This window comes from Schistocerca nitens, chromosome 2 (assembly GCF_023898315.1).
Source record: "Schistocerca nitens isolate TAMUIC-IGC-003100 chromosome 2, iqSchNite1.1, whole genome shotgun sequence".
Lineage (NCBI taxonomy): Eukaryota > Metazoa > Arthropoda > Insecta > Orthoptera > Acrididae > Schistocerca > Schistocerca nitens.
Genome location: NC_064615.1, coordinates 726,622,982 through 726,643,647, shown reverse-complemented (window position 1 = coordinate 726,643,647; position 20,666 = coordinate 726,622,982). Strand labels below are relative to the sequence as shown.

The 20,666-nt window shown below is 44.7% G+C and overlaps 1 protein-coding gene across 1 annotated transcript in view; it reads left to right on the top strand.

Annotated features, from left to right (window-relative positions):
* The window catches only part of LOC126235287 (cilia- and flagella-associated protein 100-like), a 168,003-nt gene that overhangs the window by 132,314 nt on the left and 15,023 nt on the right, over positions 1–20,666 (top strand). Inside the window, exon 6 of the mRNA XM_049944013.1 lies at positions 4,816–4,977. Coding sequence (XP_049799970.1) covers positions 4,816–4,977 — 162 coding nt within the window. The remainder of the gene's footprint in view (positions 1–4,815; positions 4,978–20,666) is intronic.

Sequence of the window (20,666 nt, the reverse complement as noted above, 5' to 3'; positions counted from 1 at the left end):
AGGCTCGTACTTTTCAACATGTGTGGCCAGGCTACATTCGCAGACTATAACAATGCCACCACGGTTGACTCGCTATAGCTATCTTCTGATCAAGAAAACTAATATGAACGATTATGAACATTCTCTGCGCTGGAACTATCTGGTACTATCACGTCCCCTCGTGTCCTAACCTCCTACCAAAAACCAATGTGCAATTCCATTTCTACTTAGACTCTCAGCTAGCAGACACAGCAGCTCTCCACCTTATCGTCGTCCAGAATCTTCTTCTTCTCTCTGCTGGCTGCTTGCTGCCTCTCTGCCTACTGGCTACCTACTCTCATCTGTCTATCTCCTAACTGCCATCTAACTTCTCGTTAAACAACATTTCTACGACTGGGTTTTCTGAAAGGTCTTATCTGACGAAGCACTAGGCCAGTCAGAGCTTGCGAGAAAGCACGAAAAGAAGACGTTCTTGCGCCTTCGAAAACAGATAAATGTTCTCAAGCATACTATACGATTACACAGCGAATCTAGAAGAACCGTTGAAAATTCTCGCCTGTAGAATCGGCAGAAAACCTCACTTCTCAACTCTCGTAAGCCCCGCGAGTAACGTAGGCCACTCAGGTATGTGGAGATGTTGTGCCCAACCACAGTTTTTTAGTAGGGCCATCCTGGCGATGTTCCATGAAAGCTGACGGGAACTCTTGCAAGCCTCTTCTAGCATGGCATGGGAAGAAAACCGTCCCAGCACACTGCCCAGCTTATAACTTGCTTTCCAGCCAAGCTGCATGGGACGGAGGCTGCTGACCGTGGAGGGGAATTAAAATGAAATGAAACACATGATCTACAGTCCACTTCCTGTAGGCAGTGGTAGAATCAGTTGCAAAAGAACTGGATGCAGCAGCAATATGGTACACAGATAAGTTAACGATCTATTAATTTATGAAAGAGGTATGAAAATCAATGTAAGTCTTTCATATCCTTCACACCGATTTTCTTCAACAGTAGTACTGCTACGTTTTTAGTCAGCTACCCATTTCCTAATTGTTGGAAATGAAAGACATGACTTCTTTTTAGACGTTACTAACTGTGGGTGAATTTTCTTTGGCGGTAAATTGTCCGAAACAAGGCATGTTGTCCATTTGAACGGAACACACACGACACGGCAGCTTTAAAACATCGCATATACAAAGCTATTTTGCAGATCATGTTGAGACTTGTGATGGCACACTAACAAAATTTTGTCTCTCAATGCGACCACTGGACAGTGTCTTTGAGTCGTCTTTGTACCACAGGGGTCGTTACAGTCCGTACTGAACTATAAACTTAAATTAATTTTCACTGATGTGTGCAAGAGGAAAAGATGTCTGTTAGGCAAGATGAACACGTACTGTGTGTAAAAATGGTTGTCCAGCAACGAGATTAATTATGGAAAACCGCCAATATTTTATATTTAATCTACATATAAAACAGTGGACTGATGAAGATATGACTATCATAATTTTGAGCTAAATGCGTCTCGAGCCCCCGTGTAGTAGTTTGAAAATAGCTATAAATTTTAATAAATATGAAAAAACGGCAAAATAATTTCAGGTGCAAGTGTCCACAGATGCGAAATGTTCTAAATCACTCTGTACTGCCAGAGTTAAAATCCCATCTCACAGCGAAATAACTGAAAGTTGAGACCTGTTCTGCATGCAAAAATGCAAAAATCCAACTGATCATAGCGAACTAATTTTGAATCCTAGAGTCTATGGACTCGAAATTTTCTAAGTCCGAAAAATCAAGAAGCTAAATCACATCCCAGAGTGACACAGATCCTGCCTCTTTAAACTCATCCGGCAGATTAGCCCCAGACCAAGATGGCGGCCTCTTCTTATGTATAAGACTCGGCTTTCCTGCCAAATGCGACAAACAACTAACCAGACATTCACCAGTCCGAATTACGACAATTTATCCTTACGTTCTTTCTTAACATGATGCGCTCTGAAACGCTGATCAGAATGGCATATTTGTAAGGTTTCTGGGTGACTAGTTCGTCCCACAATATTAATTAAAGTGATACCAATACTTACTTAACGAAAACCATATTTAGTGTTAGTTAACTGTGCCTCGAACATTTAAAGCAAACATACAACTGGGACATCAGTCTTACAGGAAATTAGTTGCTCTTTCTACTGGTGTCATCCAAATTTATGTAGCTATGATAGAAATTAAGTTACGGGTGAAACTATGAAAATTCTAATTAAATAATCAAAATCGGCAATTCAACATTGAAAACTTACAATCTAAATGTTGTTCGTTGTGTGTGATCACGTTTTCCAACACATGCTGCGATGCTGATTGTGTAGCTGACTTGTATAATTAGTTATGTTAACGTTAATTAATCACTAGCCTTTTTCCCACGGCTTCGTCCGCCTGTATATTGAACACAATTCCTCCTCCCCTTCTCTATGACCCTGTCTTCCTCCCTCTGTCTTTCCATCTCATCTTCCCACCCTTATCTGTCCATCTCTTCCTCCCCACTCTCTCTGTCTCCCCATCTCATCCCCCCACTCTTTGTACATTTCCTCCACATCCTTTCTCTGACCATACCTTCCTCCCCCTTTCTCTGACCATATCCTCTTCCTCCTCTCTCTTTCTATCTCTGCCTCCCCCTCTTCCTTTTCCACCTCCTCACTATCTGTCTACACCTTCCACCTGCCTCATGCGTCTCCCCATCCTCACTCTGACCATTTTCTCCTCCCTCTCGCTCTGTTCATCCCTCCTCTGTCCATCTCAGCCTCTCCTCAGCTATGTTTATCTGCATGTGTAGCCCCTGCAATACAGTTTAGTAAAGGAGGCCAATACTACTCCCACAAAATGTATGTCATGCAGGGCAGGCTACACATCAGGGGTTTGAAAAGCATTTACTTGTATTTATATACAGGCTGCCACACAAAGTGGATTGATAAAGCAGGCAGGTACTGCTCATAAACAACATACCTGTCTTGCAGGGCAGCCTACATGTTGGAGGCTGGAAAACTATTTCTTGCCCCAAACATGCAGGCTGCCCTGCAAAGCAGGTTGGTTTGGTAGACATATTCTGTTCCCACACAATATGCCTGTTTTGCAGGGCATCATACATGGAAGGGCTGAAAAAAACATGTTTTTGTTCATATCTCCACTTCTATTGGAGCTAGGAGGTTGTAAACCCCACAGTGCTGGTACTTATGAGGCCCGCTGTTTTTGTGATACATCCGGTTGAAATGGATCCAGATGTTTGGAAGCAGCTCCTGCAGATACTCACATAAATACAATCTGCTTTATATATTTGACTGATGGTCCTTATTCGTTCATTAAATACATAATTTGTGGTTAGCTCATTCGATTTTATTGTGCAAGTGCTTTTGTTTGGTAGCTTGATGTCCTTTGTGGTTTAATTAATATAAGTGTTAATGCAATTTGTGTAAAAAGTCTTTAAAGTTTCATAATTTTCCAAAATAAATAGTACTAAAACCGTAATGAATATCTAAGTTTCAATCCCTGTAAGGGATGTACCTGTCACTTCAAAGAATCCTTCTAAATTTCCGGAGTAACTCCGTCTGCTACAGTTTGCTACAACGTGTTTGATAGTCTGATGTTCATTCCCACAGTCACATTGAAAAGAAAAAGCCTTTTCCTGCCAGTGAAGCCTTTCAACACAGATGCCAAGGCGTGTATGAATCCTGTAAATTGTGTTCTAAGCATGTCACGGTGATTCCATGCCGGCTGGCCTTGTAGAAGGTGTTATGAGAGGCTGATATTCCTCATGGGCAGTGTTAGCACACGTTTCTGACGAGTTTCCGTTCATGTTCAAGTCCATTGCTTGCAGCGATTCTGCCAATAAGATGGGTGGCTGCCTGAATCATAATCGGCGCATTCTAAGTGCAGGTACATCAGAGTTGATTGTCAGATGGAAAATAACAATTAGTTTTTCATATTCTTTGAGAGCATGGAGAGCTGCATTAAATCAGTCTCTGGACTGAAGACTAGAACAACAACAACATTCTTTGAGAAGGGCATTCAACCTTCGCATATCTGGTGGCGTAATATTTCTTAGAGATAGTAACCAGTGTAGAGGAAGAAATCTTAGCACCCTGTCATTGTCCTCATTGCTGCACTCACCTGAACATCGATTATTCTCGTATGTGAACTGTTAAGCTATACTGGAGCACAATACTCTGCAGTAAAGTAGACAAGTCCTAAGGAATGACATCGTAGTGTTGTAGTTCTTGCGCTCTATGAGGTACCACACTCAGCTTATATGCGACGTTATAGTGCAAACTCAGTTTTGCTGCTGTATTTTACATGTGTTTATTGTAGGACAAGTTTTTGTCTAGTGTTACGCCTAAATATTTTGTGAAATCTTGGTGGTGGAGGACTTTAACGTTAAACGTGACATTTAGCTGTGCACTGGCCATTCTATTCTTAAGATGAAAGCAACTATCTTCAGTCTTCATTGGATATGGTGTTAACCTCCACTTTTTGGAATATTTATGCCTTATAGTTAGGTCTGCAGAGAGTACCTCTTCAGCAGCTGGGCGTATCCTCTGGGTGGTGCTATATGGTGTCAAAACTGGCAATCAGGCCTAGCTGCTATGGATCTTCTGGCTTAAATATGAACGTACAACTCAATAATTATATTGGCTTTTATGTACTTTGGTCATTGGATGTTCAGTATCGTTTCCAAAAACCTTTTTTTACAGTTTGTTTCTTAATATTCAATACAGTTTTACGTTCTACTAGGCATAATATACCACATCTGATTTTTGAATTCAGAAAAGTCACAGCTAACTAGTATGTGTCTCATGACAGGATGAAGACACCGAGGAAGTCCAAGCAGTCCCACTGTTCTTCAAGGACCCGGAGGAGCTGATGAGTGTCTTCGACGCGATGGAGCGCCACATTCTGAACTCGCTGCTGCTCACAGAGGAGCTGTGGGCACCGCTCGAGGCTATGCGACACGACTTGAACCAGGTAAGGTTCTCTGTGGCGCACGACGCGTCTCTCCTCATAGGCTAGTGGAAGCTCGCGGGAATGCGTCTGCATGCTGGAATCGGCCAACTCATACAAATACCTGGGTGTAACACTTTGTAGGGATATGAGATAGAGTGATCACATAGGCTCAGTCGTGGGCAAAGTAGGTGGCAGACCTCGGTTTATCCGTAGAATACGGGGGAAGTGCAATCAGTCTACAAAGGAGATTGCTTACAGATCTCTCGTGGACTGGTTCTAGAATATTACTCACGTGTGTGGGACCTGTACGAAATAGGACTTAACAGGGGACAAGGAACGTTTACAGAGAAGGGCAGCACATATGGTCACAGCTTACAGCTGAAGCGGTATTTTCGACCTCTGGTCACAGGTTTGTTTGATCCGTGGGAGAGTGTCAAGAGATACTGAAGGAGCTCAACTGGATGACCCTTGAAGACAGACGTAAACTATCCCGAGAAAGTCTATTAACAAAGTTTCAAGAACCGACTTTGAATGATGGCTCTAGGAATATACTACAACCTCCTACGTATTGCTCACAGCGGGATCGTGAGGAGAAAATTAGAATAATTTCTGCGTGCACAGAGGTATTCAAACAATCATTCTTTTCTTGCTCCATACGTGAATGGAACGGGAAGAATCCCTAATAACTGGCACAAAAGGACGTAACCTCTGCCTTCGCTTCACGGTGGTTGCAGAGTGTAGATATAGATGTAGATGCTTCAAAACTGGGAGACGAAGGAAATGAAAAGATTTATACTTTATCGTTCACACTTTTGCTATGGTGTCCTTGCAATGAGATGCCAAAGCAGTATTTTGGTATTAAAGTTGGAAAACAAACGATTCCTATTTCTAGTGAAGGTAAGGTTCTGCGTAATACGTTTTCTACAAAGGTTAGAGCTGAAAATAACACTTCGTCGTCTGGTAAACGATTATTCACACACAAATTTGAACTATTAATTGAAGGAGTTGGAGAGATACAGTCATAAGCCACCTGTACCTAGTTCTGAGATAAAGTAACTTTGAAGTTCAGTGAAAACGTAAAAATGTTTAATGCAAAATAGTAACCTCCTGTATACCTTAAATGATAGTTTAACACGTTGCAAAGCGTGTAGCAAAATGTTAAACTCCTTTTATGCTGCGCAATATTGATTTTAGAGTCATTACAATAATATTGATTTTAGAGTCATTAAAATTACGGCGTTGTCAGTTATGGCTTATGACTGTATCCCTTGAAAAAAGTTTAGAACACAAAATATTAATTTGTAAGGATTTATTTTGAACTACACCTAACTTGTGATTAGTCTTTCTCTCTCTCTCTCTCTCTCTCTATCTATCACTCAGTCTAATAAAGTATTTTACATTGAGATAGACACATCAAGGAAGTTTCTGTATCTCATCGTTGTACACATTATTCCCAGTACATGACCCAGAGAAGTGTTGATCTGCTGCAGTTATGTATGCCATGAAAGAACGACATCATCGCTTTTTTTAGTTAATCGATAGCCACTTTCTGTATTTTACTGACAACTGAAATGGATCTGGCTCAACATGCCTTCCTTTCCTCTTGATATGAACAGCCACTGACGTGAGGGATCCTTTGTCTGAGAAGCAGTGCTTCACACTTAGCTTGAAGTGATCTTCAGACTGAAATTGAGTAGCTTCACTGAAATGAATCGGATCTATGGATGTGAATAAGGCTGGTTTTGAGACCAATGTGTTAAGTTTATCCAGATTTCTGAAACCGTTTCTTTCACTATTGATCACAATGAAACTTTTTGGATTCGCAGATTTTACCACTTCTGCTCATTCATCTGGTGTGCATACTATTGAACGTGCGTCTTTGCATACACTCATTACGACCAAAATCACGATTCAAGGGAGTCTAGTGTGACCTTCCACAGGGAAACAATACCGGGCAGATTCAGCAACAAGAGACATTTCCAAAGCAATAAAAGCAAACCTCCATGCCTGTCCCTTGAGTTATCTATGATTTTGAGGAAAAGTTTCATTTGGGGGTTAGTTACCTCGAAGTGTTTTATCAAGCAGCTCCCAGCTTCATGTGAACTCCCTCCTCCATCTTTCTCACTCCATGCAACATATATCCCTTATTTGATCCATAGTCGCGAGTACCATTATTAGAAGTCCACGATTTCCTCCTGTTAAAAGCTGGACCAACTTTTAATATAGATGTGGATAACGTCTGTTACATGTCGCATACTTTTGCATGGTGCGCTGTCGGATTCTCTTCAACCAGAACAGTTGAAGACACGATCATATTTTGCCCATCTCAGCCTTTCTGAGATGCAGTTCATGTTGTTTCTTTCCTCTAAATTCTAATGCATATAATTCTGGGTTATTTATCGCCATTAGAGAGGCATCACATTTTGAGCAGCTATTAATTTATGGTGGTTTGGATCGTATTTGATATTCTAATACAAAAATTACTCCGAATATAGTTTCAGTTGCAGTAGGACCACACTTTTCTTTGTAGTATTCCGAGTATTTTTCTCGAAAAAGGATACATTTGTGAGATCACATTCCAGACGCACTTTGTTGGGGTCCTGTTGCCTACTGTAATGACTGTTTGTTTCGTATGACGTTGAGAAAATATCTGACGGCTTGCACAGTTCCATCTTGACATTTATGTGGGTAGCTTCCATCTTTTCCTAAAAGAAAAAGTCATTTGAGTCTATATTTTGGTTCCTAACACAAATATTTTAACAATATTCTGTTTGGGGTTTTTGCTGTGGCTTGTGACTATGAGACTTCTGAACATATCATCATATCAACAATAATATTTATACATCACAACCCACCTCCTTATTTGATTAGTGGGTCTTACTTGCTACTGTTAGTTACAATTAGCAGCTAATTACAATAAATTGAGTCGTGAGTTACAGCTATAATCTAATTTCAATGGGCAGCTATATTCAGCTATTTATTTTAACTCCTAAGATTTTTTAACTAAACCTACGTACTACTTCCTGCAGCGTCACAGATGTGTCAGCAATGTACAAACCTACTTTATTGCCTTGCCCATCGAGCTAATCCCGATGGGCGTGCCCCTGACACTGGGCAGGCCAGGATGTTAATCGCTGCAGGTTCCTAAATCTAGATTTCTAGTCTAATTCCTACTAACTAGTTCTAACCTACGTCATCTCCAGTGTATTGTCAAATCCAGGTTATTTTTATTCCCCACTCCCCCTAATCCCGTACGTGGCGGATTCCAGACTAAAGGGTCGGCCTATCCACGCACAGGCGGTATGGGAGTAGGGCACGTATTTGTCGTAATCTGTGCTATTCAGTTTTGTTCCCTCATGTATTCTCTCAACACTTTCTGTGATACCTCGTTGGCAAGTCTATTCAGTGTTTGGAAGGTGTCTTCTTGTCTTATCAGGTGGTAAGTGTCATGGTCGGGTAGTTGGTCATGTAGTGTAGAAGCAACATCGTTGAAGAGGGGGCACTCGTAAATCACATGATCGGGAGTGCCCTCCGGTTCACCACATTCACATGCGGGTGTGGCCCTTTTCCCGAACCGACATAAGTATGCCGGGTAAGGTCCATGTCCAGTGAGAAAATGGATTAGTTCTCTGGTGGGTTCAAAGTACTTCATTTTTAGCCGTTCCCTAATGCTTGGTATCAACTCATGTGTCCTGCGTCCTGTTTCATCCGCATCCCACAGTTCTTGCCATAATTGTACTCCCCTTTGCCGAATCTCACCTTTGTCCCCTGCCCCAATGCCTAAGATCTCCTCTATTTTTGTTACATTTCCCTTCTTAATCCAGAACCATGCAGCCTGCTCCCTGATTTTGATGTCCAAGGGGCAAAGCCCCATTATGACTAGTAGTGCTCCCCCTGGTGTTGTTCTGTAAGCCCCTACCGATCTAAGAATCATACAGGGTGATTCAAAAAGAATACCACAACTTTAGGAATTTAAAACTCTGCAACGACAAAAGGCAGAGAGAGCTAAGCACTATCTGTCGGCGAATTAAGGGAGCTATAAAGTTTCATTTAGTTGTACATTTGTTCGCTTGAGGCGCTGTTGACTAGGCGTCAGCGTCAGTTGATGCTAAGATGGCGACCGCTCAACAGAAAGCTTTTTGTGTTATTGAGTACGGCAGAAGTGAATCGACGACAGTTGTTCAGCGTGCATTTCGAACGAAGTATGGTGTTAAACCTCCTGATAGGTGGTGTATTAAACGTTGGTATAAACAGTTTACAGAGGATGGGTGTTTGTGCAAAGGGAAAAGTTCTGGACGGCCGAGAACGAGTGATGAAAATGTAGCACGCATCCAGCAAGCATTTGTTCGCAGCCCAGGAAAATCGACTCGCAGAGCTAGCAGAGAGCTGCAAATTCCACAATCAACTGTATGGAGAGTCCTACGAAAAAGGTTAGTTATGAAACCTTATCGTCTGAAATTGGTTCAAGCACTGTCTGCAGCTGATAAGATTATAAGAATCGATTTCTGTGACTTTATCCTTGCTCAAACGGAAACAGATGAATCTTTCGTTTCAAAGATTGTGTTTAGTGATGAAGCAACTTTCCACACTAACGGGAAAGTCAACCGTCACAATGTCTGTATATGGGGCACTGAGAATCCGCGGGAAACAACTCAGTATGAACGTGACTCGCCTAAGGTGAACGTTTTCTGTGCCATTTCAGCCAATAAAGTTTTTGGTCCCTTTTTCTTCGAAGGTGCTACTGTAACTGGACTACAGTATCTGGAGATGTTAGAGAATTGGCTGTTCCCTCAGCTCGAACAAGAAGCACAACAATTCATATTTCAGCAGGATGGAGCGCCACCACATTGGCACTTATCTGTCCGTAACTACCTGAACGTCAACTACCCGAGGCGATGGATCGGCCGCCAGGCAGCCCGTGACAGAGCACTTCATCACTGGCCTCCAAGAAGCCCTGATCTTACCCCCTGCGGTTTTTTCTTATGGGGGTATGTTAAGATATGGTGTTTCGGCCACCTCTCCCAGCCACCATTGATGATTTGAAACGAGAAATAACAGCAGCTATCCAAACTGTTACGCCTGATATGCTACAGAGAGTGTGGAACGAGTTGGAGTATCGGGTTGATATTGCTCGAGTGTCTGGAGGGGGCCATATTGAACATCTCTGGACTTGTTTTTGAGTGAAAAAAAACCTTTTTAAATACTCTTTGTAATGATGTATAACAGAAGGTTATATTATGTTTCTTTCATTAAATACACATTTTTAAAGTTGTGGTATTCTTTTTGAATCACCCTGTATTCCTCTGAACCCTTCTCACTGTCATGGCGGGCACCACCCTCGTGAGCCTGTGTGCCCAGACTCCCGAGCCGTAACCCACTATCGATGTTAATATACTGTTATGATAGAGTTTTATGAGATGAGGTGGAAGATGAAATCTTTTGTGTCCTATGGATATTAGGTTGTTCAGTGTTTGGAGGGCTTTCTGGGTTACGGTTTCGATGTGTTTCCAAAAATTCCACTTCTCATCAATGATGATGCCCAAGTATCGTGCGTCACGTCTCCGAAGAACCGGCGAGCGCTCGATTCGTACAGTCGGGTTAGGGATTAATTGCCCCTTCAATAGTAAGTAGGTGGACTTACTTGGTGACACCGTCATTTTGGTGTTTTGGCACCATAGTTGTAACTTGTTTAGGGTACTCTCTATTTTAGGTTCAATGTCTTCGCGGCTACGGCCGCCGACCAACTGGAGGAGGTCATCTGCATAGGCTATCACCTGTAGCACTTCTTCACTTTGTTGTAGGGTGTATAGTAAAGGCTACATGTTGATGTCCCAAAACAGGGGCCCTAGCACGGAACCCTGAGGACAACCCTTTGTTATAGACTTTCCAATTCTCTTGCTAGAAGATGATAGCCAGACCTCCTGTTCCTCGCAATAGCTCCTCAGACAACCATATAGCGGCCCTGGGCACTCCTTCTCCCTCAAGCAGGAGGAGAGCGAAGGCCACCACAGGTTGTCGAAGGCGCCACTGATGTCAACCATGATGCCCACCACGTACTTACGTGGGGTAGAGCCACAGACCTCAGCAGCCAGGGCGATTGCATCAGATGTCGATCGCCCAGGCCTGAAGCCGAACTGCCTGACGCTCACCCCACGCAGCACTCTATGTGCAGCCAGTCTGTCAGCTAGTAGTTTTTCTAATATTTCCCTAGTATGTTAATCAAGCAGATTGGTCTGTAGGATTTTACATTTGTTGGATCTTTATCTAACCCTTTCCGAATAATGACTACATTCGCGGACTTTCACACCCTTGGAATTTTTTGTTGTATCAGACATTCGTTGTATAAGTGAGTGAGTGGTGCAGTTAGCTGGGGAGCTAGGAATTGCACCACCTCAGCTACAATGCCGTCTGGCCCGGGAGCTTTACCCCTTTTAAGTGATTTTATGTGGGCAGGCACCTCTTCCTCCGAGAAAGGGTAGACTGCCGTATTGTTGGTGTACATTTGAGGTTGTCTTGTCTTAATTGTTGTTGCTGATCAGATTCCCCATCCGCGCTATCATCAGGCAGCAGGGACCGGAGGAGGACCTCAGCAGTTTCCTGCCAGGATTCCGTCATCCTGTCCCCGTGCCTGACTGTTGATAATTCCAGTGGAGAGCGGATCTTCTCTCGTACTAATTTATACGGTGTACCCCAGGGGTCCAATGCCAATTGGCTCTGGACGAAATTTTCCCAACTTTGTATTCTAACAGCCTGGAGTTCTTTCTGAAAACGAAGTTTAGCCTCCCGATACTGCATCAGCCATCTTTGCCGTTCCGGCCAGACGACACTGCGCTGGTAATATCTTCTCAACCCTCTAACAGACCGGCGCATATCCTCAAGTTCGGGCGACCATGGTGATGGAGAGGCTGCTATGGCCTTCCTCTTGGTCGGTACGGCAGCTTTCACCGCGCTAGTTATTGCATTGGTCAGTTCCTCTGCTCGGTCGTTTACGTCTATGTCAAAGTCTGCGCCACCTTCTGGCAAGGCAGGAATGACGCACTCCCTCGCTAGTCGTTCCCAATCGGCCCTTCTGTAATTAAACTGCATCTCCCACCCCATGGCCCAGCGGGACCCTCTTCCACCTACAATGAATGTGATTAGGTTGTGGTCACTTGTAGTGGCGTTTTCTTCTACTTTCCACTCTTGTATTGTGTTAATTGCATTGGGGGTGGCTAGAGTTATATCAATGTTCGTGCCTGGTCCTCCTCCCCCTGCATAGGTTGGAGGATTACCAGGCTTGTTGGCTATCACTAGTTGTGATGCCATGATAAAATCCTCTACTTTCTCTCCGTTGGTGTCCCTTGTGCCGCTGTGCCACAGGGGGGATTTTGCATTGATATCAGCAGTGATTATCATCCTTCGTCCTTGCAATGCCGTAGTTACTGTAACTAGATGGTCAAGGTGTGTTTCAATGTTATCTCCGTACTGAAAGTACATATTAATTAGTATTATTGTTTCACTGGGAGATAGCAGCTCCACGACATTGCAGTGACTATTAGTGAACTGTGGTAGTGTAGTTACTTTCAGGGCTTTGTTCGTGATTATTATTGCCACTTTCGGATTATCTCCTTGGCTGATGACCTGCCACGTCGCGGCTGCAAATGCAATTTTTCCAGCTAGGGAGTACGGCTCTTGTAGACAGAGCACATCCAGCCTCCCCTCCTCCACTTCCTTTCGCAGCTCCTGCATTACAAGTCGACTGTTATGTGTGTTGAGTTGGCCAATGGTAATTTTTATCATCTACGGAAAGTATGTATGTATGTGGTCTTCTGGCCATGTCTTGTTCCAGTCATACGTAATACGTCCATTAGCCAGAAGTGACTGTTCGTAAATGTCGTTTAGGTCAAATTTTTCTCCTCTTCTCTCGAACACTTTCTTTAGCAAGTCTCGCAGGGCTCCGAAGTCGGTGGGGAGATTCACTGACTTAAGCTGTATTCTGTCTACAGCCTCCATTACCGAGAAGGTGACTCTTCTTCCATATTCGTGTCCAACGCGGACCACATGTCGTAAGGCAGTGGTCAAGGTAGCCGGCTGCTCCAATCTCGCCAGTTGCATGGTAAATTCTAAATTTGGATATATCCGTACCGGATCTATTGGCGGTAGTCTTACCACTGGGGTGTCTAGAGAGCTTGTTATTGTGCTCTCTTGCACAGGCTTTTATTCTTTCTGGTTACTTTCATTTGCTGGGACCTCAGGCACAGGATGCCTTTGCCGTTGCTGGTGTTTTGTCGGCTTCACTTCCCTGCTGAGAGAGGAGGGAGTAGCCATAGGGATAGTTTCCGTCTGGATACATTTATCGATTTTCGGTGGATCTGTTTGGATACTTTTGTCAACTGTCTCAGGTATCGGATCCCTCGAAAGAGACTTTATGAATTCTTTAAACCTATTTGCCCTAATGGCATCCCTTCTCCTTTTGCTAGGGGATTTTCGCTTTGGCATCCTGTTCTGTTTGACGTACTCAGCCATAGTCCGTTCTGGATATTAGTCTCTGCTCCAGCATGCGGTACGTAGGGCAATTTCGTCCTGAGGCTCCGCAGTTTTTCTTCCCACGTCTTCTGCAGGGAATGCATACACTTGCGGCTTTACATTCTTTTCGTGTGTGACCATCTTCGCCGCACCTGGAGCAAGCCGACCCCCTGGTGCAGTGCCTTAGAATGTGGTCCAGGTCTCCACAATTATGGCAACGAGGTACCACGAGGTAATCCCTAATATTAATGGCATGAAAGCCAACATACAGTCTGCCCATTGTTATATTCTGCTTCCACATTGCTGCTGTGACCTCGGCGACGTGATGTACAACATCACGGTCCCGAGGTCCCGTTTTAAATCTCAGCTTAAAAGAATCCTTGAACTCATTTTCATTCATTTGGTCAAAGTTTTGGTCCTTTATGCTCTGGTAAAGTTCTTCGTCTGTCATTGTTGCTGGTACATCGTATAGGATGACCAACGGGTTCCTTTTTCTCGGCGGTTCACACTTGACCACCGAGTTCAGCTTGGGATTCTTTAACAATTTTTCTTTGTCTTCCTCTGTAGCCACCTCCACAATCACTGAGTTTCTACTAGGTTTAACCTTATTTATTCTAATTTTATCTTTTGCCTGATCAATACTTTTGGTCAGCAATTCTTGTATTTTTTTAACGCTCGTGTCTTGGCCTGGTAGAGTTCTGAGGAAGACCGCCGTGTCTGACCGCTTGGTCACTTTGGCGATCGTTTCTTTCGTAGTTTGTGGCTTTGGCGGTGCTTGCGCGACCACTCCAGCCCAAGTCTTTGTTGGTTGCCTTCTTAATCTTTCATTCTCCTTTTGTAACTCCTCTACGCGGCCTTCGAGTTCGGCGTGGGCGATGGCCCATGCAGCCAGCTCGTTCTTAATAATAGACAATGCCGCCTGACTTATCTTCCCATTCTTAATGTTTTGCTCCAAGAGCAGCGTGACACGTGCATGTCTCTGTGTGACGGTTTCGTCTTCTGCCAGTCCCGTCTCGTCCTGAGGAGAGGGATCAAGCATCGTAGATGCTCGCTTAAGCGCACTCGATTCACTCGTCTCAGTTGTAGCCATGTTGATTGACGAGTGAAAAATGGGGTGGGAGCCCGTCTCTTACCCCGGACCGGCTCCTCTGGCATGGGGGGGGGACTTCTGCATCTCGCCCACCGACCTCGCCCCTAGGTCAAGGGCACTCCAGAGCCGCTGGGTTCAGCGCACCGTTTCCAGCGCACTGGTCCCCCTCGGTGACTCCGTCATCGGCGATTTCACGCGACGCACCCCGGCAACTGCACCCCGCACTCCGGAGAGGCGGATGCACCTCTCGCCCTTCGCCGCCTACTTGCCCGAGTTTCCACCTCTCGGCCAGGGACCCACTCCTACTCAGGTGGCGGGCCGGTCCCCCAGACGTTCGGCGGTCTGGACCCATCTAACCTGGCCCAGGCGATGTCACCACCACCTGGGTTTGGCAGAACACGCCCCGGTTACCCAGGGGCGCGGCGAAGCACCCTTGCCGACACGCGCCGCGATCCCACGCCGACAAACAAGATCGCCGGCATGCAGAGCACCTGTTGATCTGTGCCCTGCGAATGGAAGGGACAGGTGTTCAGTCCCTCGACACAGCTCCCCCTGTGCCACGCACACTTCGCTTTCGCATCGGGTTGGGTCGCAGCTCTCCCTTTTGTCGCAAGGCAGAAGCCAAGCTTAACATCTGGCACCACGGGAAGGCGGAAAGAGCCACTTGGGAAGGAGAGGCTATGAGAGACGCGTCACTTCCCCTGTGAGGACTGCCGCGGCGCACCCGACTGGAAGCGATACGCCCCAGTGAGAGCTTCCGTGCCTTACGGCGCGCCGGCAACGGGCAGGCCCGCGCCGAAACGCGCCGTCAAGCGACCGACCCACGCCAGACACATATCATCATATGGCAAAGTATAGAATGCACTCAATCATACCATGCCATCTGATGCAGAAAGACGGAACTTTTTCAACAGAATGTGAAGAGGGCATCGCTAAGAATGTCGTAGCATGAAAAACTCAATTTGGAAAAAAATGTGGCGTATGACTCTATTTCTCCGATCCCTTCAATTTCTTGTTGGATACAAAACATTTCTCGGAGCGATCCTGAAAGAGCAAAATACATTTTCTTAGTGACTATGGACTATAATTTCATCTTATTCCTCTATATACCCAATAAGGTTGGTTGGTTGTTTGGGGAAGGAGACCAGACAGCGTGGTCATCGGTCTCATCGGATTAGGGAAGGATGGGGAAGGAAGTCGGCCGTGCCCTTTCAGAGGAACCATCCCGGCATTTGCCTGGAGTGATTTAGGGAAATCACGGAAAACCTAAATCAGGATGGCCGGACGCGGGATTGAACCGTCGTCCTCCAGAATGCGAGTCCAGTGTCTAACCACTGCGCCACCTCGCTCGGCTATACCCAATAAGGGACGATATCTGGCTGGAGCAAGATTTTCCTGGTCTGAAAGGGGCTTGTTGGACCGATAAGCTTTGCCTGCTACACAGCTCTGTACCAGTCGTTCACATACGAGATCTGTTCAAAAAATTTCAGAGCTTCGTTCACAAAATTTTTCGGCACTTACCGTTTCCTTATAGTGCATTGTCTCGTTCGAAATACTCTAATATACAATTGATACACAACTCCCAACGTTGTTTCCACTTCCGGAAGCAATCTTGGTACGGCTCTTGCTGGATCGCGCGAAGTGTCGTCCGGGAATTTTATTTTATCTCGTATATTGTTGCAAATCTTCATTCTTTCAACGGGGTTTTCAGCTCTGGAAATAAAAAAAAGAAGTCCACAGGGGCCAGGTCTGGAGAATACTGACAAGGGAACCTCCCCATCGCACCCCCCTCAGATTTAGTTATAAGTTGGCACAATGGATAGGCCTTGAAAAACTGAACACTGATCAATCGAGAAAACAGGAAGAAGTTTTGTGGAACTATGAAAAAAATAAGCAAAATATACAAACTGAGTAGTCCATGTGCAAGATAGGCAACATCAAGGCTATTATGAGGTTAGGAGCGCCGTGGTCCCGTGGTTAGCGTGATCAGCTGCGGAACGAGAGGTCCTTGGTTCAAGTCTTCCCTCCAGTGAAAATTTTATTTTCTTTATTTTGGCAAAGTTATGATCCGTCCGTTCGTTCATTGAGGTCTCTGTTCACTGTAATAAGTTTAGTGTCTGTGTTTTGCGACCGCACCGCAAAACCGTGCGATTAGTAGACGAAAGGACGTGCCTCTCCAATGGCAACCGAAAACATTTGATCGCAAGGTAGTAGGTCAACCGATTCCTCCACAGGAAAACACGTCTGACATATTCTCTATGACACTGGTGACGGCATGTGCATCACATGACAGGAATACGTTGCCGACCCACCTTTTGCTGCAATTCGGCAATCGTTCTTGCAGATCAAGGAGAACGACTAAGATCCCACTTTATCAAACGTGTTCAGTTGGCGAAAGCTCTGGCGATCTTGCTGACCAGGGTAGTTGTACACCAGGAAGAGGATGTTGCGTCACGGCAGTCATTGCGGGCGTGCATTCTCCTACTGAAAAATCACGTCACCTTCCTGTAGAAAAAATGGCAATAGCACTGGGATAGCAAACTGTGCAATATAGCAGAAACTGGTTACTTTACCCTGCAGAGACACTAAACGTGACCACGACTTGTAATTGATGCCCCCCCCCCCGGCCCCCCCCCCCCCCCCCACTACGAAGCTCGGGTTGGGACGTGTGTTTCGTGGGCGTATGCACTCTGGAATAGGCAGCTCATTAGGTTTACGCTATACGCGTGTACGTCCATCACTCGCACACAGAACCCACCGTCATCACTGATGACAACAGAGCGCCATTGCGTTCACGATGTCACAGCAGCCTTGTCAGAGACACACATGATCTCAATCCGCTTGCGAGCAGGCGGTTCCTAGTGTTCCCTGATAAAAGAGGAAGTTCAACGTGTGCCCAGATTTCGTCCTGGATGATGTTCGATTGGCCACCGCTGCTCGCACAACGCATCGGTCTTTACGTGCTTCTGTACTACGCGGACGTCCAGAACCTGGTCTACAGGTGTGGTCATGTTCCATAGATGATTGTTAAAAGCAGCGACACACCACTGATAGAGTGCGCCCACAATGTGCAATAATCCGTCGAAACGTGCATCCAGCTTCCTGCAGGTCCATAATGCGACCATCTTCAAATGGCCTAAGCTATTCAACAGGAGTGTGTACTCGTCGGTAGGCATGGTTATACGCTAGAATGTGCTAAAATCAGCACAGTTACTGCTTGCAGAGGCAAAAGAGAACGTTCAGAGATAGGCCCCTCAGTTGCCTTCTGATCGCCGATGATCAAGACAAATAGTTGGTTGGTTGGTTTGGGGGAGGGGACCAAACAACGAGGTCATCGGTTTCATCGGATTAGGAAAGGATGGGGAAGGAAGTCGGCCGTGCTCTCTCAAAGGAAACATCCCGGCATTTGCCTGACCAATTCAACCAAAATTAGGATGGCCGGACGCGGGTTTGAACCGCTGCCCGCCCGAATGCGAGTCCAGTTTGCTGACCACTGCGCCACCTCGCTCGGTCATGACAAATGAATCCTATCACTGCTACCTACAGTTGAACTCTACCAAAACTACGGTTCGGTGGTTTTGGTATAGTACATAAATGATGTAGTAAACTGTAGGTTTACCGGTAGTATTGGTAGCAGTGGTAGGGAAAAAAACATAAATCAATGTGGTAGAGAAACTACCCGCCGAAGACTTCTCTTTGTCTTCGTTTGTTCATTTCTTTTGCACATAATTAGAAACGCAAGTCGTTCAACGTTAGTCCCTTGTGTATTTTACATCCTTACAAAATAAAAACTTCATTTTATAAGAAATAAAAATTGGTTGACCTGTATCTTCTGTGCTTTTGCGTAACTAAAGCAATTACTTTTGATGCAAGTACAGTTTACTTGCACAAACAAAAAATATGTTTAATTACCATTTTTGTTGTTTTGTACTCAATAGACGGTTCTTCAAATGGTTCAAATGGCTCTGAGCACTATGGGACTTAGCATCTGAGGTCATCAGTCCCCTAGAACTTAGTACTACTTAAACCTGTCTAACCTAAGGACATCACACACAGCCATGCCCGGCAGGATTCGAACCTGCGACCGTAGTGGTCGCGCGGTTCCAGACTGAAGCGCCTAGAACCGCTCGGCCACACCGGCCGGCCAGACTGTTCTTCATCGTAATCAAAGGCAAGAGTTTCCTGTTACTATTGATAAGTGCGAAAGTTGTTTATGAATAACAGAAACATGTTTTACATAAGCTCGCCCAAGTATTGAAGCGATGTTTCATATATTTTTGTTTCGAGGTTCCTTTTTTTAAGTTTAACTTTTCTTGGGAAAACTGCTGTTCCTAGCACTATGTGATAAAATTGTACTTTTTTTTATTTTTACCACAACGTGCCTGTGTTTCCGTTATTAATCAACAGTTTTTGAATAAAACCTGAATTGAACATTCACAGTTTCAATTTTGCTGTACATATTGTTTATTTTAAAGCAACAGACAGAAGAATAAGTACGTAGAACAAAAACGTTCCGATGGTTACGCGGCCAGTTAAATATCCTCACTCACCTTGTATACGGTTTACCACTTCCGATTTCTGGGGGATTTTAGTAGGGTACTGATCGCATATGCAAACAAAGCGGTGGAAATAAGGTAATACCCAATAGATATGCAACACATCTAACGTACAGGTAACGCGGCTGCGGTCTTAACTGACCAAAGCTACTAAGAAACCTATCGTAGTCTACGCTTACGTATGATAATCTACGGTAGTTTTACAACTCTGCTACTACCCCGCGGTATGCATATATTATACCCTGATGTAACTGAGGACAACCCTTGAGGATGTTGCATGTTTTTCTTTTCCGGCAGGGTATAATATTGTCCTCCAGTTTGTTTTTCTAATATAAACCCTCTATACGAATATTCTTTCCACCTTTCAGCTTTCCCTTCTGTACTTGGTACTGGCTTGCCAACTGAGTTCTTAATTTTCGTACAACTGCTTATCGTTTCTCGAAAAGTGTCTTTAATTTTCTTGTCCGTTGCATCTACCTTTCCCGTCAACATGCACGAGTCTGCAAACTTTCATTTTCCGTTTAATCTTTGCTTCTTTGTCAGTGTAAACTTATTGTCAGTCTCATTTTTAGACATCTGTATTCCCTGAACCTGGTTAGAACGACCAAATATTTAACTGAACTAGATAGTTAGTAATATCAGTGACTGTTGTTCGGAGCCGGCCGGAGTGGTCGTGCGGTTCTAGGTGAGACAGTCTGGAGCCGAGCGACCGCTACGGTCGCAGGTTCGAATCCTGCCTCGGGCATGGATGTGTGTGATGTCCTTAGGTTAGTTAGGTTTAATTAGTTCTAAGTTCTAGGCGACTGATGACCTCTGAAGTTAAGTCGCATAGTGCTCAGAGCCATTTGAACCATTTTTTGTTGTTCGGAAGTATGATGCAATGTTGCTTCAGATATACATGCGTGTCGGAAGAAACAGACACAATGGCGACTACAAGCGTTACGAAATACATGAAATGTATTTGGAGTTATGAATATGGCAAACCATCAGCTGTATAGTGTAATGACGGCATTGAAAATTTGTGCAAACCAGGACTCGAACTCGGATTTCCCGCTTGTCACGAGCGGTCGCGTTACCATTAGGCTACCCGAGCATGCTCCACAGCGAGACCCAAATTTCCACAAGTCCTCAACCATGTGTCAACAACCTGCCCTCGTGTATCCAATTTGTTCAGGATGAGTCATAAACGACTTTATACCTTTGCAATGATATGCAAATTTATCGAGATAATGTACATAATCGGAAGAAGTGTCATTTTGTGGAAAAAAAACTGAAGTTTGATTTAAGTAGTGCAGCAGTGCCCAATTTCGTCACCAGGAGCGCGCCCATAATGCACAGTTAAAGTGGCTAATTTCGCTGGTGAGGGGCGTGCTCCCAACGTGTTTTGGTTTCATGAAACGAACTCTGCAACAACTGTTCGGTGTAAATTTCCCACTGAGTACGCCAAAGAACCTCATAGCAGGGGTACAATGTACTCTTGGCACAAGAACTTTGTTGAAACAGATCGTTCACTGCGACATCATAAAATCCCAGAGCATCAGAGTGTTGATGATTATGTC